This window comes from Corapipo altera, unplaced genomic scaffold (genome assembly GCF_003945725.1).
Source record: "Corapipo altera isolate COAL_440 unplaced genomic scaffold, ASM394572v1 94, whole genome shotgun sequence".
In the NCBI taxonomy this organism is placed as follows: domain Eukaryota; kingdom Metazoa; phylum Chordata; class Aves; order Passeriformes; family Pipridae; genus Corapipo; species Corapipo altera.
Window position 1 is genome coordinate 2,649,080 of NW_020884950.1, and position 17,907 is coordinate 2,666,986.

General features: G+C 41.3%; 3 protein-coding genes across 4 annotated transcripts in view; 1 reads left to right on the forward strand and 2 right to left on the reverse strand.

Moving 5' to 3' along the window:
- Positions 1-2,522: 2,522 nt before the first annotated feature.
- On the reverse strand, positions 2,523-9,303 carry WDR92 (WD repeat domain 92). The gene is made up of 8 exons (XM_027663074.1): positions 9,075-9,303; positions 8,089-8,189; positions 6,916-7,046; positions 6,365-6,466; positions 5,498-5,613; positions 5,015-5,149; positions 4,179-4,276; positions 2,523-3,431 (listed from the first exon to the last, which is right to left on the reverse strand). Exons 1-8 carry the CDS (start codon positions 9,264-9,266, stop codon positions 3,224-3,226), a joined length of 1,083 nt encoding a protein of 360 aa, XP_027518875.1. The 5' UTR covers positions 9,267-9,303; the 3' UTR covers positions 2,523-3,223.
- Positions 9,304-9,332: 29 nt separating this feature from the next.
- PNO1 (partner of NOB1 homolog) lies at positions 9,333-14,303 on the forward strand. The gene is made up of 7 exons (XM_027663075.1): positions 9,333-9,558; positions 9,652-9,801; positions 11,558-11,641; positions 12,297-12,357; positions 12,805-12,922; positions 13,447-13,517; positions 13,988-14,303. Exons 1-7 carry the CDS (start codon positions 9,364-9,366, stop codon positions 14,053-14,055), a joined length of 747 nt encoding a protein of 248 aa, XP_027518876.1. The 5' UTR covers positions 9,333-9,363; the 3' UTR covers positions 14,056-14,303.
- Positions 14,304-15,739: 1,436 nt separating this feature from the next.
- PPP3R1 (protein phosphatase 3 regulatory subunit B, alpha) overlaps positions 15,740-17,907 on the reverse strand; it is a 39,510-nt gene continuing 37,342 nt past the window's right edge. For both annotated transcript variants that reach the window (XM_027663076.1, XM_027663077.1), the window contains one exon: positions 15,740-17,906. In XM_027663076.1, coding sequence (XP_027518877.1) covers positions 17,859-17,906 — 48 coding nt within the window. In that variant the 3' untranslated portion in view covers positions 15,740-17,858. The remainder of the gene's footprint in view (position 17,907) is intronic.

Below are 17,907 nucleotides of genomic sequence, written 5' to 3' on the forward strand. Positions count from 1 at the left end.
TCACTCCAAACTCAGTAGCACATTCCATTCCCTGGCCCTGGGCGAGGCAGGGGTTTTCCAGAGCTCTCCCAGTTGCTGCGTCACAGAGGATTTGGCCCCTGTGCGTTACATCTCTGATGCATTATGATTTTATTTAGAACACACTTCAGCTCTTCAGCCTCCAGGCTGCAGAGGCAAGGTGCCAGTCTTCAGCAAGAGGGGGAAGGACTATAAATAGAGCAGCCAAGGCTGCCACAGGCAGCTTTTGGTCTGCTTAACTTTCTTGTTTAGCCTGCAAGAAGCAGAAATCCAATCTGCTGAGGAGATAAGGCACAGTACAGGCACTAGCAACAGCTCTTCTCTCCAGTCACTGACTGTCTCTCATTCTCTAGGTAGAGAGATACAGCCACTTACCTTTAATGAACAAGGACAGCACTACCTTCCATCTGTGCTTCCCCCCAGCTCTCTTGGCTTTTTGCAAGCTCTTGCCACACAAACTGTCAGGTATTTTCATGAAATCAGCTACTCACAAGGGAAATTTTCCTTCATTTTCAAAACAAGAAACAAAATGAATCCCAAAATTAAGTACACAGAGGTAACACACATTTCATCTTTCTGAGGCCCACGGAGCTTTAAAAAATGCTGTTTATTAGTTCTTGCTCTGATTTGTATCCCCATCACGTAGGCTCACTAGGAGATCTCCCTCGTGTTGTGTGTATATTTTTGCTGCAGGACAAGTACATAAAAATAGCACCAAGAGCCCAGTGCTGAACTTAGGAGGTCTTTGTTTTCCCTCAGAGGTACCTATGCTGAGAGCTTTTTCATCCCTTACTCTGTGCTTGACTCTGTTACTATTAAAGAGAGAAACCATATTTCTACTGATTTCCACTGCCTAGCCCACCTCTCAGTGAGTATATTTTATGTACAGCACAAAGCTCATGGAGGCCGTCTTTGAACGGTGCATTTTAGACTCAAAGCACTCAAACTGATTCTTTGAACTCCACACCAGATTGCACTGCAGAGCAATGGTTCCTCCTATTCCCTCCTGCTGGGATGCACCCTAAGAGGGACAACATTTAAAATAATTTCAGAATATGCTCTCAGCACTACACTATGCACAAAAGCAGATGGGATTACTTGGGTCAGGGAAGAAAAAAAAAATGACATACTAAATATGACACTTGAAAGCAAACCATCAAGTCTTAGGGAAGACAGCTGGATCTCATAAATCTCTGTCTTCCACTAAATATTTAGCCTATATTCCCCGTGTTTTCATCCTTACTGGCCCTTGCTAAACCCGAGATATAAGAATCTAAATTGGAAGGCAAGCTGGAGCAGAGTGACCTGCTACAACCATGGACTTCCACAGACACATTGGGTTTACAGTCTACTACAATTTTCCCCCCGCCCACCATCTGCTACACAGGCATGAAGGATTTCTCTGTTCCACAAGGTTTAAGGTTTAACAGCTTGTGAACCTTTTCTACCGACAGGTGCCTCTTTTTCCTCAGTTAGTTTAATCAACTAAGATAGCCAGGAGTTAGTAAGGACAACTTTATCACACTTGTATTTAGCTGCAATCTTAGATGAGAGAAAACATCTGAAGTCTCTCTGTCCAAAGCTTGTCACCTCATGCTCTCCACAACAGAGCTGACTGGCGATACAAAGGGAAATCTGCATCCCATTTCCCTTTTCAATTGGGATCTAGCAAGTATCATTTTTGTGACACAAGCTGTTATTTGGAATGGAAACATTTCTAGATTTTTTTGAAAGCTGCAATTTCTTATTGTAAGAAAGATTGCAGCAGTACCACAGAAGCGTAGCAAGGCCCAGTTTGGATCCACTGGCACATTCAGACCTTTCAGACCTACCTCACCCTCTAGCACAGGACTTGCTGCACTAGAGAACTCATCAGTGTTCAGCAAACTGGAGAGACAGACAGAATTTGTCAGATACCAAACCTAAGGAAACAGCTTCTCAATGGCCACACAGGGCCTTTTCTGTTGTTAACCAGGACAAAGCTGATGTTTTTCCATCACAATCTGGTTTCAGAAACAAATACTTTAATCTGAAACTTGCATATGCACCTACAAGTCAGCTGAAAGCTAGTGCCAGACCAAGAAGTGACAAATAAAATTTGCTGAAATTAAGTAAACTCACACCCTACATCCACAAATAGAGGACAGTAACTGGATGTGCCTGATAAAAAGAAGTGGCAACAGCAGACACTAGTAAAATCAGAAAAGAAACACACTGGAGAGAGGTAACAGGAGTTATAACTACAGTAACAATAAAACTACAGTAAACAATAAACAAAAACCAAAAAACCCAAAACTAGGTTTTGAAGAAATACTGAATCCATAAAAATTAAAAAGACAGTACTTTTGCTACCTTTTCAAATTTTTCATGGAGGTAAGTTTTAGCAACTTTTGTTGTAAAATGAGTGAAGTTTTAGCTAAGTACCACACACTGTTCTTGTAAACCTATGCAAATACATTCCTTCTCTAAATCTCTGTATGTTTGAATAATATACTTTGTTCATATTAAGACAACACTCCATATAACTTTATTTGTAGAATACCAAGTTGCAAACAGAGGTAAAAACAACAGAACATAAAAATTTATTATGAAACCAAACTAAAATAATAAAACAGTGCATTTTCCTCAATAGTTTAATTCCTGTATGAACTTCAATAAAAAGCTTACTCCATTAAACACGAGTTTAATTTCAGCATTTGTTGTAATTTCTCTAGTGTATTAAAGAATCCTAAGTCACTTCAACAAACATTCTAATTATTAAATCCCATAACACAAGGAGTTTCTCTGAAGGACTATACAGTAGTTCCCACTGCATCAATGCACATGGGCAATACTATATATAAAAAAGCCAAACCATTTAACAAGAGTGAAGAGATTTGCACTATGGATAAACTGAACACAAACTAAAGTGAACTCTGAAATTACAGAGTTGTATTAACACAAAGGCACATTTTACTTTTAGTGTAAATTCACATTTCTAGAAGGTAAAAGTTTTGTGCCCAGGCAACTTCAAGTCATCGCAGCACAATCGGTCAAACAACTCTTAACTGCACATATCTGAACTTTCAATAGAAAGATCTGGTTTCTATTTCTTTAATCCAGTTTTATTAAGGGAGAAATTAAATTAGAAACAGAAGGGCTCCCCATCCCATATTTACAGCCTGCAAACTCTGCTGCTTTCTTGTCAGAAATTCTAGTTTTGCTGTCAAATTTTGTTAAGCTTTGTAACTATCAGCACCCTCACAGTTTGGTCAAAGGCCCCACAAACACACAGTCCCTTTTTGTCAGGGCTCCAGTCCAGGCTGGAGATGGGCTGTGTTGACAGAGTCACGTTCTGCAAGAGACTGACAGACCCTGCCACCCCCATCTCGGCTCCTTCCGAATCCTTCTTGGAGCGCTGAGCCGGGTACTCACTGGCAATGGGAAAAGGAAAACAAAAACAAACACATATGCTTAGAATTTACTCATACAATCACACCATTATCCTCCTTATTTCCTGTTCTACAGATAAGGCAAATAAATGTCTGTCATTACAAATAATGAATAATCACTATATCCAGCTACACCCACACTGCGTATTTAGTGGGTATTTCATGAAAGAAAAAAAGGGGCAGGAAGTTTTTAATCCTGACACCTCTCTCCAACAGCCCTTCATTTTTTAACCATTTGGCTTTTGCCACAGGCAGGAAAAGTTCACCTCAACTATCGCTCTGAAACTTAATGCACATCCTTCACTGTGTTTAGTATGAGGAAATTATTTTTCCATGTAAAGTAAGAAGATGTAAACATAAGAATCATTAAAAGTCCAGGCTTTCAATATTCTTCTCAGTCATAACTGCTATTGTATGTGAATTTTAAGAAACCCATTTTCTTCCATTTATCACCTTGTTAACCAAGGATACAATTAGATTTTCATTACGTTAAGACTACTGACAAGGGCAAAATTTATCTGTGCTGTCACATTCTCTTAGGGATTAATTCAATATTTCAGATCAAGTTCTGACACTGAAATCACCCTTTCTACTGCATTTTTAAGCAATAATTTTAACTAGATATTCTGAAGTTGGAAGCAGGACCCCACTCATCATTTTCAGAAAGATTCTTTCTTAAAACATTAAGTGGTTGGTTTCTTATTCCCAGCTGGAGAAATGATCACTTACTATTTCCAGAGATGAAGGCTCCCAGATCCTCCACTTGTCATAAATATATCTCTGTTCTGTGGCAGGTGCCTGACCTGCCATATGGTAGATTTTTGTGCCTAATAAAAAAAAAAAAATTAAAATTAGCAGTGTACAGAAGTAATTTAGTGATGAACTCCACAGGAAAAGGTATAGAATCTTAAAACAGAGACCACTTTTATGAAGAGAGCCCAGCCACCTCATGGTGGATGGTTAATTTAACTGTCTGACATCTCTTAAAATCATTACTGGAAGGGAATGAGCTGCAAACACTGTCCAAACACAACAAACAGTCTACAATTCAAATTTAAACCTCATCCAAGGCTCAGCAAGATCATGCAGCAACAGAAGTCACTTAGAAAAAACCCCAGCACACGTGCTCTGATTTAATGCCCATTTGTCTGTAAACATCTACAAGGAAAAGCTTAAATGCACTAAATGAACGACAAATTCCATTTTCACACTTTAAATATTACAAACACTAATTCAGTAAAAATATTCTGTGATTCAGAATCAAAGCACTTCCAACAACTTATCTGCTTTGAGTGATGGTAGAGATGATTAAAGATATTATGATGAAACTCAGCTTTTTCTAAAAAAAATAAAAAGGCAGTCCTGAAGAACTTCACCAAAAAAAGTGCCTTTTCTCTAATTATCATCAGACTTTGTTCACTAACTACAAAAAAAACCCCACAAACCAAACTGTTTTGTAAAGTAACCTGGGTATTTATTACCTATTTGTACTACACCTGAAGTACTTTGACAGCATATATTCAGGAAGTTTGTTTCTTATTAAGAAATCCTCTGTCTCCCCATACCTTCTCTGAAACAGAAGCAAAACCTTTGGTTGGATGCTGAGTTCTCATATCAAAAACATGGAATTTTCCCTCAAGTGATGTGGCCACCAGCTTGTTCATATTTATATCTTTTCTGTCAAACTCCACACTGCAAACCTGGAAATACAAAAAAGATAGGTTCACTCTTCAAATTTAGCCATTGCTAAAAAAAAAAATGGGTGTTTTGTTATTTGTAAATAGACATTAATAATTCGTTTTTCCTACAATGACATGCCCATCAATTTGAAAATAACAAATCCATCTGAAAACATGAATCCACTAAAAAATACCCCATCCTGTCCTGACCAAGAATTTGAGGTGTACAATTTTTTTTAACTTAAAGAAAATTACTTCTTGGTGCAATCTCAGCAGAAACATCTTCTGGGTAAGTTTCACACAGAGTCCTTTTAATTTTTCGTCCTGCATAGAACCTGGAATGAAAAAACACTTTTATGGTTTCCTTACCCCATTCTTAATGTTGGTCTCCCACCGCAGTGACATGGTTTTTAAATCAAACAATTTAATGTCCCCGTTGTCGTATCCAGCACATACAACACGTTCCTCTTGGTTGTAAGCATTGCCTGGACAAAGAGAAAGAATTAATCAGAAAACACAAACCCTCTTTAGCCTGTAAACTTCAGAAGTCCCAAGCCTGCAATTTCAACTTATATTTATGCAAAAGAAAAAAAAAAAATTAAAAAATTGCTATTGGGATATTAAGATTTCAAGAACTGGATGGTTTTCAAAGCTGAGAGTACAGAAAAATCCTGTGTAAGACACAAGGAGCTTGTTCTGCCCAAAAGAAAAAAATGCAGAGTTCACATCAAGCGTTGCTGTTTTCTTTAACTAGCTCTTAAGCTTCAAGGATCTTCTCATAAATTAATGCCTAAATGCTTGGTAGTTAGAACTACACTACAACAGTGACGGGTTTCCCGTGCACGGCAACATTTACGCTCCTTCAGAAAAACACAGTTGGACATACTATTTTTACATTCCTAGGCTTAAAAATAAAGCTTGCACAGCTTATCTGTGAAACCACAGAATCAATGAAACATTTAGGTTGAAAAAGACCTTCAAGATGATCGAGTCCAACCGCAAATGGTGACCAAAGGTGATTAGAGAATGATTCCAAAACCAAACTGCCACAAAACCAGCTTATTTTGAAAAAAAAACCAACATGAAACCCATAGAAATTTGGCAATGTTGAAAAGCAACCTCTGCTACTTATGCATCTACAAAAAATAAACTACTCCATAACATCCTGAAATACCTTGATAATCATCAAAGCCCAGTCATATTAGAGAGAGGAACGGTCATAATCTGACCAATTACCAAATGCCACTGTCCAGCAGTCTCTTTTGCTCTCCCCCTGTACAGGTTCCATATTAGCCACAGGAGTGTCTTTCTGCCTCGGGTCCCACACCTTCACAGTTCCTGGGAAAGAAGGACAATGGATTTTGTGTTAGGGATACACTGTCACACTGTGTTCATTTTCCCTGGAAAGCCCTTTGCTTTTCAGCCTGATCATTCAAAACCCCTTTCAACTCCAGAAAACCTGACTGTGTTTAGTGGATACAAGAAAGAACCACAAAACCAAACAGAAATAAAGTGAAAGCATTTCTTAAGGATGTATTTTCTCTAACTGATATTTTGCATTTATTCTGCTTTGTATTCCTTCTGCCCCAACCTCAGTGACAATAGTGTATTTTGCTTGTCTACAGCTTCTAAAAGAGAGAAAATTTGTCCCAAGGAAGATTCAAAAGACAGTGTATGAAGAACTAGTTGCAACAGCTTGTAACTAGTTCAGATGGCAGACTGTGCCCTGCCATCAGAGCTCACAGGCTCAAAGGAACTGAGAAGACTTGCAGAGTTCACTAACTCACCATCTCGACTGCCAGTCACAATTTCTGGTGCACCTTCCCCAATTCCTAAGCCACCTACACCATCTATACTGTTTATGATTTCCTTATGACCTTTCACAGAATACACTGGTATTTCAGGAGCTTCTAAATTCCTAGGCAAGAAAGAAAAAGAACAGATAATATGGCATTTTCCTTGACACTCAGGATTTGTATAAAAATGAGAGGAAACTTGAGCATAAATCATACAAGCTCAGACTAACAGTGAGAAGAAAATATGGATATCACCATTAAGAACCACATGTCTTTGTTTATTCCTTCTTTGGCTACTGTTTTGGACTGGTCTGAAAAGTTTTGCTCAGTTCTGGACTTCCCTGTTTATAAAGGTAGTTGAGGGATTCACCAGAGCAACCCTTCAGACCCAGTTTTTATGATGGACTAAAAATGAATCACACTACAGATCAAAATACTCCAATTTAGCTCTACTTTCAGTAAGGCTATAAAATGACCTAATTCACTGATCCCCACCTAGCTCTGACTACTGGTCTTCAACTTCAGGTGAACGTTGTATCCAGACATGGTTTTCATGGTTCTTTCCCACTGATTCTCATTCTCTGACAATCTTTCAGAATTTTATTTTACATTTTCACTAGTGACTATTCCATGTCGTTCTTGCTATTCCAACAAGAATTGATAATTCCATGACAAGGGAAATATAATAATAATAATAATAAAACAATCCCCTTTTGACACTATTGCTTTATTTGATAATCAATTTACCTAAAAATTAATCACACAAATCATTCAGGGACCTGAAAAAACATTCAAAGCTTCAAGATTAAAAATATATATTTAATCTAGACATCAAATTTAGCTGGAACACAACCTGTTGTTTGTATTTTTATATCCACTCAAAAGCCTCTTTTCAGAGGAGGACCTCACAGAGTTTTAACAGGTTTTTGCAGCTGCACACAAAAGATGGGAGTGAAGCAGCACTGAATTAAACACTTTGCAGAATTCACGTTGTTTTTAGAAAACAGGCACGGTCCAAATACAGTAGCCAGTGAAGCTTATACTGGGTCCCAACCACAGAGAGTAGGGAGAGCATCTCATGCAAAAGCCAGGCACAGAAGCCTCCGTTCAGACAGACAAACACAACACCAAGTGAAAAAGCTTCCAGAGAATATCCATGCTTACCATATGTTAAGGTTTCCATCGAAATCTCCTGTAGCTAAGTATCTTTGCTGCAGAGATGTAGCTCCAAAAGTTCCACATTTTATAGGTTTGGGCTTTTCAATCTTTTAAAGGAAGGAAATGTCTGTGTCAGCACATGGAAAAGGCAACACAAACCCACAGACAGCGCAGCTCTCGGGAGTCCCCAGGGGCAGGTGTCAGTGAAACACACATGGGATATTTGGTGCAAAATACTATCAAAATGCTATCAAAGGTAAACTACATTTGAGGTTATTTCCCTGTGCACAGGAAAGCAGAGAGTCCAGTTTACTGGTCCTGAAGAACAACAATCTGTTTGCTTGTGGCCTGGTGGGGCTTTATGCACCTGAGACGCTGCTACCCCTGAGAATGAGCCAATGCTCGAAGGTCAGTCTGAGGGGAAAAAACAAACAAAAAAACCCCGACACACCCGAAATACAGCCCTGTACCCATAACGTAACCCGTGAGAACAAATCAAGTAACATAGGCTTGTTGATGAGCGGCAAGAACCAGAATCACAGATCGGTTAGGTTGGAAAAGACCTCCAAGAACATCGAGTCCAATCTATGACAGAACACCCCCATGTCCACCAGACTCTAGCACCGAGTGCCACATCCAGCCTTTCCTTAACCACCTCCAGGGACGGCGACTCCACCACCTCCCTGGGCAGCACATTCCAATGGCCAATCACCCCTTCTGTGAAAAAATCCCCCCTAATGTCCAACCTAAACCACCCCCGGCCCAGCTTAAGCCTCTGTCCTCTCGTCCCGTCGCTGGTTGCCTGGGAGAAGAGACGGACCTCCACCTGACAACAACCTCCCGTCAGGTATTCGCAGAGAGCGATAAGGTCACTGCTTAGCGACAGGGAGAGACAGGACATCGCGGGATCAGCACGTTTAACAGGCAAACCAGCCCCGGGATTTGTCCCCCGGCCCCGGACAAGCCGTTCCCGGGGGGTGTCCCGCGCTCACCTCCCGCAGCAGCTCCAGGCGGGCCCCTCGCAGCTCGTACAGCTGGACGAGGCCGGTGCCGCGGGCGGCGCTGCCCAGGCACAGCAGGCGGGCGCTGCGGGGCACCCACTTGCAGTCGAACACCGTGTAGTTCAGCGCCTGCTGGGCGTGCGACACCACCTGCGGCCGCTCCAGCGCCGGCGCCGCCGACATCCCGCCCCGCCGCGGCCGCTCCCCGGCGGATGCGGGGGCAGCGCCCGCCGGCCCCTTCCGGCGGCGGCGGCCCCACGTGGTGGGATCACGGGCGGACATGGAGACCGAGGCGGCGGCCCCGGCCGGCGGCTTCACCAGCGTCGTGTCCCGGCGGAGGCGGAGGAAGCGGCGGGCGGGCGGCGAGGAGCCGGCGGGGGCTCCCACGGACGCGGCGGAGGCTCCCATGGACACGGCGGGGCCGCGGCCCAGCAAGCGGCCCGCCTTCCCTCCCGTGCCCGCCGAGGCGCTCGGGGTACGCGGGGCGACGGGGCAGCGCCGGTTCTCGGGGTGCCCCCGCCTCCTCCGACTAATTCTTTCTCTCTCTTTTCCCCCCCGCTCCCGGAAGGTCGGGAAGGGCGAGCTGAGGAAGATCCCCGTGCCCGCCAACAGGTACACGCCGCTCAAGGAGAACTGGATGAAGATATTCACGCCCATCGTGGAGCATCTGCAGCTTCAGATCAGGTTCAACCTGAAAACGAGGAACGTCGAGATCAGGGTAAAGGGAGCCCCCTTCCTCCTGCCTTCCCCGCTAAGTAGAAGAGAAGGTTGTGGGGAGATCTCATAGCACCCTCTCCGCATCTGGAGGGGCCTACAGGGAAGGTGGGGAGGGACTCCATCAGGAACTGTAGTGACAGGATAAGGGGGAATGGGTACAAATTAGGGAAATTTAGGTTACATATCAGGAAGAAATTTTTTACCGTGAGGGTGGGGGAGACACTGGAATAGGCTGCCCAGGGTTGTTGTGGGTGCCCCATCCCTGGAAGTGTTCAAATACAGGTTGGATGGGGCAGTGAGCAACCTAGTCTAGCGGGAGGTGTCCCTGCCCTTGGCAAGGGGGTTGGAACGAGATGATTTTTAAGATCCATTCCAATCCCTTAACATTCTGTGATTCTGACTCCTGAAAGGTGGGGCGTCTCGCGTTCGACATCATTCCTTCTTGTTCCACAGATTAAAGACTAGAGAAGTGTCCCTAATCCCAGATAATGCTGGGAAAAATGGAAACTGTGTGGTTTCACCTACCCAGAAGACCCTCACAGAGGATGAAATCTGGCAGCTGTTGTTCAGAACAAGTAGTTAATGCAAGTAAAATCCAAAAGTGTAAATCTGTTCCAGAAGGGGCCAGTATAAACTGGAGGAGTGTTCAGTTTTTTATAGGAGAAAATAATGTACTGTAGTATTAAGGAAAAATTTTAATCTATGTGTTAGATAGGATTTTAGAATTAAATGTTTTCCAGCTATTTAAGGCTACCTAATGCTTACCTGACAATTTTGCCCTCCTCTTTTGACGGGGGCACCAAATCTTCTAATGCCTTTGTTTGCGGCAGACAAAAAGGGCCCATAGTATTTTGTTGCTTATAATTTTTCTTTAATGGATTGCACTGGAATACTTTAGGGCACAGATACCAACATAGACCTGCAAATGTTGTAGATGCTCATTCTTTTTTCTTACTCTTTCTCAGGAATATTCAAACTAGCAGTTTTTAAGTGTAGATCCAAAGCTTTGACATAAGACTCACTGAATTAACCATGTCAACATATGAGATCTTCCAATACTGAAAGTACAGACACCAACAGGAATTTTGCTTCCTAACCTTGAAATCTTACCACTAGAGGAAAGATGACAGAACTATACCTTACTTAAACTTCCAAGAAATAACTTAAAGGAAAAGGGAGGGAGGGGCAGGAACTCCTGCAGTTCCATTCAATAACTGTGCAGAAGCAAAACCTGGGATTTTAACACCACTTTTTGATACTAAATGATGTCTGGCGAGAAGCAAGATTAATTTTGTTCTTGATCAAGCAGATTTCATTTTGCCCGTATCCACCATGACGATTTAAAACTTTGAAATGTGTTTCATTTACCTGCTAAGGCATCTTTAGAATATTTTCATTAGAATAACTCTCCTGCCATTATCATCCTTCTCTTTTTTCCTGCAGTTCTCTGTTGCAGTTTAGTTCATGTAGGTTTGAGTTTTCTCAATAAAAAGGGTTCTCAGTGGAGGGGGGGAATTTTCAGCACCTTCTCTGTTTTCTCCCCTCCAAGCACAGGGTGTAGTTGATACATTCATCTTGTTGTGGGTGAACATGATAAAAAAACCACAAGTAAAACACAATTAACTGAATTGACTTAATTGAATTAACATTAACTGAATGTGGGGTTTTTTTATGATTAGTCTTTATCCCTCATATTTTCAAGTCCTGATTCTGGCTCATCTGGTCTTAATTTGCACGCACAACTTCTTGTCTTGCAGACTTGTCAAGAGACAAAGGATCTCAGTGCCTTGACAAAAGCAGCTGATTTTGTGAAAGCATTTATACTTGGGTTTCAAGTAGAGGTGAGTCTCCCAACAGCTTGGTTGCGAGATTGCTCCAGTTTGATACCATGATGTCTTTGGCCTCTGCAAATTACAGAAAGAAAAAAAATCCTTGGGTGGTTTTCTAGAAATAAATTTGTTTGAAGTTGTGCCTGGAGTGGACATCGAGTTTCTTAAGGTAATGCAGGATAAAAAAGTAACCTTGAAACGACACATAATGAAAATTATGAAACAGTGGATATATTTAGTTTGTGTAAGACAGCACGGTGCCATAATCTGGCTCTGAGGTGCTCTGCACAGATCAAGACTGTTCGTTTTGTCTTAGTCCAAGCCAATAACCTGAAGTCTGTGCAAAACTCAGACTTTACTTAGAGAAAAGAAACCCAGCTTTTGCAGTGTTGTAGGGGCTGCTCCTTGTCCCAGACCTGTACTGGCTTCACTAGCACAGGTGAGATTGGGGTGAATGCAGGGGCAACCAAGCATGGGTGGGGTTGTCTAGACAGAAATACTTACATGGCTGTTGAAAAAGCAGTGGATTTAACTTAAGGTATTATTTGATAGATGAATTGGAGAAATACAACTGATGTCATTTGTTCATATGTAAAAAGAGAACATCTGCTTTAAACTGTATGGTAGTGAGGCACTCGTGCTAATAACAAATCTCTTGCTCTTTTAGGACGCTCTTGCTCTCATCAGATTAGATGATCTTTTTCTAGAGTCATTTGAAGTTACAGATGGTGAGTAGTTGCTGCTGCAGTATTCCAGGAGTTGTGTGTGCCTCTTGCAAGTATCTGTTCTTTCTTTCCCCCTGCTCCACTTGGGTCACTTGCCCTCACAGATCAGGAAAACCAGAAACATCTATTATGTCATGTATTACTTCATTTCTACCACTGTTAACTGGGTGTGCTTTGGCTCTGTTTCCTCAATCTGAGGTGCAATGGAATGCCTTCCACTGCTGTTCTGCAGGAGAATTTCTCTTAGATGCCAGAGGCCTCAGAGTCACGTAGCACTGGATGCAGTTTGCACTGCTGGTCACCAAAAGTAAAATCTGGATGGATCTGTATTCACCAGTGAAGCTGTTTCTGTATTACTTGTCCTGAGTTGTTTCCAGTAACTTGACCAAGGGGAGGATTACAGGGATATGCACCACTGCTGTTACCCTGGGCATGTTATTCTCGTTTCAGTCAAACCTTTGAAAGGAGATCATCTGTCAAGAGCAATAGGGAGAATAGCAGGGAAAGGTGGAAAAACCAAATTCACCATAGAAAATGTAACCAGGACACGCATCGTTCTCGCTGACCAGTAAGTAGAGACTCACTTCCTCCTGCTCAAAACACAGTCCCTCAGCTCATCTGTGTCCCCTGCCAGGAACAAAGATAATTTGGATTTTTTAGAACTGTTGCAGAGCAGTAGTAAGAAAATTAAGTGCTGTTTTTAATGAACACAAGTATTTATTTGACCTTTTGTTATGAGAATGACAGTCACCAGCACACTTAGAATTCAGTCATTCCCCACAGTGTAAGAATTCCTTCTTACAAATAATCAAAGTTGAACTCACCAACCCAGCAACTTTTTCCTCCTGAAGCTGCTACACTGTTAAATTTCAAAATTGTAAAATCTATTTTTAAAGGATTTGGAGGAGCACAAGTCTTATGATGTAGATTTTCTGGGCTTCAGTTGGTTTTTTTTTACTATTTACAAATGTAGAAAAGGAACTAGTCCACTGATAAAGAATTTCACATTCATCTCTCACCTCCAACTCTCTATTAACTCTCTAATCACAGAGGTTTTTTTCCATTAACTTAAGGCTACTTTGCTTTTTACAGAAAAATTCATATTTTGGGATCTTTTCAGAACATTAAAATGGCACGAACAGCAATTTGCAATCTAATTTTAGGTAAGTCTTCTTATCTAATCTTCTTTACTACATATAAATAGATCTTGCATTTTGAGAAACTGCTTTGTGGCTCTTACCTTCTTCCTGACCTGTCCATACCTGCACTTGGAGCAGGTAGTTTGCTGGCAGTTGGCTTGATGCCCTTAAGAGAAAGTTTTGGAGGGGGGAAGTCAGGAGTCCAGGGCTTCGTTCTGGCTCCAAAACCCTCTCCATGGGGCAGAAAGATGTTCTGCCTTTTGATGTAGCTGCAGCATTCCCTGAGGGGTCTTGAAAGCCAAAGGGGACAACTCACCCTGACAGCAGCAGTTTTTAACTCTGCACCTGCAGTAAGACAGGGTGACTGACCTTGACCATCCCTCTCACCCTTGGGCTTAGTTCTCTGCTTTTAGCACACGTGTGAGAGCAGAACATCCATTTTCGTGACATGGATCATCTTTGTTTGCTGACTGGATTTGTCCTTTCTTCTGCAGGAAGTCCTCCTTCCAAAGTTTATGGCAATATTAGAGCAGTGGCCAGCAGAGCAGCTGAGAGGTTCTGAGCTGCACCACCAAGGACTGGGGCTGGGAGTCCAGGTTCCTGGACACACAGGAGTTCTGCTTCCAGGGCACATGAGAGGCGTGGAGCTACAGAAGCCACAGCTCTTCTGCTAGATTTGGAAGCCCAGAAGAAAAATGGGACTGTTTTTGCAGTCTGACTGCCTTCAGACGTGTGGTGTGATTTGAACATACACAATGTCTCTGTATAATTATTAAAAGGTATTTTAAGTTGGTTGTGTCCATATCAAAAGCACAAGTACATGATTTTACTTGAACAGCCTCCAACAAAAACACACTTCATTACGGATTTTTGGAACGTCAAAGTTTTAAGAGGCTGCTGTCAGAACTTCAGAAAGCCTTTGTGTTTCATGTTTTGAGCCTAAAGGAATCGGCACAGTTAAGTGTTTAAATCACAGTTTGGTATCCTCCTGGAAAAAGGAAGAGTCAACTGGAATGCAGAGTTCAATGGCAGGCTGCCCACCAAGTCTCTGCTGCTGCTGGAACAATGCATCACATGGAAAGAGTAAGACACAGAGCTAAATAAGGTATTTGCAGTTCATCCTGAATCTGCACATATATAAATTATATAATTCTCCTGAAAATGATCTGTAAGGACAGCCTAGTGAAGCCAAGAGCCACTAGGTTTAGTGCTTGCCAGTGTACCAGAGCACAAACAACTGGAAAGTCCTGTGTCTCCTCCTTAAAATACCAAATGCACACAAGAGTAGAGGGAGGGATTAGAGAGGCCAGTCCCAGTATGACTTAAAAATGGGCCCTTTTCTCCTAACCCTACCTGCCAACCTTGTTGCCAAGTCTCTGGCAAAATAATTCAGTTCAGGCTTGGGAATGAAAACAAAAACTGAAATGAGATTATCAAACACACAAACAAACAGAGTCAGCATTTCACTCAATGTCCAAGTTTCCAGAGCAGCACTTTGCAGTATGGGATTATCACTACAACCAAATTGATTCAAGTCTTAAGCTGCTAACAGATTTAAGACTTGCTGAGTTACCTAAATCTATAGTGCTCAGCAGTCCAAGCTGTACAGGGGAGAGCAGCTCCAGGTGTGCACACCTGGTCAGCACATCTTCTGTTCATCATCTGCATTTACCTCAATTAGCTTGAAAGATGAGGGAGAGTAAGGCAAGAACACACAAAAATTATTGCTTATCCTAAATCAGGTGCATATTAATCCCAACCCAAATCAGCAGAAAAGAGAGGGCAGCACTCAGAAGGCCCAAACACCTGCACCCCAAAGAGCACAGCAGAGCTTCTGAGAATGACATACCCCTGCAGGGAGGGCTGGTGTCACCAGCACAAGGCTCAGACCTTTCCCTGAGAAAGGAGCTGCCTTTCGTTCTCCATTTCATTAATGGTAGGGTGGGTTTGTTTTGTTTTTTAAGCCACCTTCCACTTAACACAAGGATCTCAAAGTTTTTTAGCCAGTTTAGACACTTAGCAAAGAGAACAACGTGCCTTTGAAAATCCCCAAAATGTAAGTGGTCTTGAAACACTGAAATAAATCCTGGAAGTGTTCAGTGGACTGTGCACCCTGTAGAGTTTTTCAGTAAATCTTCACAATGGAAGAGCAGACAAAAAACTGTGAACAAGTTTTCCTTAGATCAGTGTGCAGAGCTGCTTTAAGGTGAACAGGAAAGGTTGTGTAAGTACTGAAGCACCCCAGCCAAGGTTCAAATATTTTATTTTGTATTCATATAGTATGAAGGTTCTTATAGTTCCCACAACATATGATGTAGCATGCAGAGGAAAAACTAAACATTCAACATAAATCATTTTTCCCCACACAAACTAAAAAAAACCTCATCCCTCCCCTTCCAGTCCCCCTAAGGAAATAACATTAGCACTAATTTCTATAATGCCAGCCAAGATATGCACAAGCAAGAGAAATTGAAAGCATTTGCTAAAATGTTTGTAACAAATACTTATGTACAAAAAATTCACAAAAGACTAGTTCCCCCTTGAAGCAGAGCACATGGCAATTGACACTGGAACAGATACAACCACTGGCTGGGATTATAAACCACGTACTGATCCAGAGGAAGAAAAAAGTTACATGTAGTGGAGATTTTTGTTTTGAACATTAACATTTACCAAAGTTTGGCAACATTATCTTTTAAATTATGCAAATTATGTAAACAAGAGGAACATTTCAAATCGATCTACATGCAAAACTTCATGTCATGCAAGGACACCAAGCACCTGGATTTCTCTCTCACAGACAGAGCCCATGATGTGCAGCACTCAGTTGAAGGAACAGCTATGGCAGACAGGTGCTCGATTGAAGAGGTTCAGACAACCTGCACTTTCCACTGCTCATTATAAAACAATTTTTTTTTAATAGAAAAACTACTATACAGGAAAGATGTACTGTTCTAAAAAAATCTAGCAAATGTTTTTCTTCCAGCCAATAGTACCACTGCAGAAAAGGGAAGGGATGATATAAAGTTGTAAAACATGGCTCGCTACTTTTATATCACACAAATATATCAAGTTACCTTCCGTTACAAATTATGATATGGACAAATCTAGAAAAGAAAAACATTCTCCAGGCAAAGGACTGGAGAACTGCAAGAGGTATAAATTTAGATAGTGTGAAGTTTTCCTCCTCTATGGCATAGGTTAACAAGATTTCCCCCCTGTATGAATCCTATATACATATATATATAAAATATTACCAGTTATTTATGCTACCTGTAGTATTTTTTTAAATGCAAGGGGGAAACTATCATGGTTGAAACAACAGAATTTAAATGGCGAGAACATTTTATAATCTAAGTACTGTATAAAATAAGTAGGTGGGAATCCTGCACAGTTATGTTGATCCTAATTTCATTTAAGCTAAGCACAAGAGAAAATCATGAATGCATCTAACAACTTGAGCAGCTGTATCTAAACTGAACCCAGAACAGCAGATGTGCCTTGGCTTCAGGACAGCTGTAACTGCTCCCAATTCCTGGGTGACGAAGCTTAAGGGCCATCAAAGCATTCCGCAGTCACTATATGCACACGAGGACTAGTTCTTGGCAGTAGCATTAAACTATATTCTCATATTAAGTAGAACTGTACTAAGTTATTTAGCAAAGAGACACAGTCCCTGGTAATATATTAACAGGTATAAATAAACTTAGTCTCCTGTGTTACAAAAAAAAAAAAAAGTACTTAAGGTGATTTAATAAGAAGCGATGCTTTGTCAGCCAGTCAATATATAGAAACATCTGAACAGTCACAGGAAAAGGAAAAGAGTTGACCTAACACCCAGTTAAAATTTTACATTCTTCTACTATATATATAAAACTGTGTGAAATAAAAGTAAGGATGTATATCCATATATTGAACTGTTAATATTCTGCTTGGCACTTTGTACTCTAGTTTTGTTTCTGAATCAAGTATATTAAATTAAAGCCCACCTAGCTACTACATATAGAAAGCTACATATATATCTATATATAAATACACACACACATATATATATATAGATAGATATTTCCTTGTTATAAAAGATGAAGAAAAATAAATTAAAAAGCCAACCCCTTCCCTTTCTCCGCCACACTGATATGCTCTTTCCATCTTTGCTGTCCTTCAGACTTTAAAGTGCTACACTGAGTTATTGAGAGAATAAAAGTTCAATAACACTTAGTTGGCTTCATGAGGCTCATGTTGGAAAATGTGGCTTCACAGAGAAAAATACTTCCATTTAAATACACAGAGAGCATTGCTGGACGTCTGGAGCAGATCTTCAGAGATGGAGAAGAAAGCAAAAGTGTTGGGTGGTGCCCTACAGAGTCACACGTCTACAACCATCTTTTTGTGGATATCTAGGCCTCCTACAACC

What these genes read in the sequence shown, in the direction of transcription:
- WDR92 (XM_027663074.1), bottom strand. Translation starts at nt 9,266, where the DNA reads ATGTCGGCGGCGCCGGCGCTGGAGCGGCCGCAGGTGGTGTCGCACGCC. An exon ending in GATGGAAACCTTAACATATG is followed by an intron (nt 7,047 to 8,088) that starts GTAAGCATGGAT and finishes TTTCTTGCCTAG; the next exon opens with GAATTTAGAAGCTCCTGAAA. An exon ending in CTGCTGGACAGTGGCATTTG is followed by an intron (nt 5,614 to 6,364) that starts GTAATTGGTCAG and finishes CTCTTTGTCCAG; the next exon opens with GCAATGCTTACAACCAAGAG.
- PNO1 (XM_027663075.1), top strand. Translation starts at nt 9,364, where the DNA reads ATGGAGACCGAGGCGGCGGCCCCGGCCGGCGGCTTCACCAGCGTCGTG. An exon ending in CGAGGAACGTCGAGATCAGG is followed by an intron (nt 9,802 to 11,557) that starts GTAAAGGGAGCC and finishes CTTGTCTTGCAG; the next exon opens with ACTTGTCAAGAGACAAAGGA. An exon ending in AATTTGCAATCTAATTTTAG is followed by an intron (nt 13,518 to 13,987) that starts GTAAGTCTTCTT and finishes TTTCTTCTGCAG; the next exon opens with GAAGTCCTCCTTCCAAAGTT.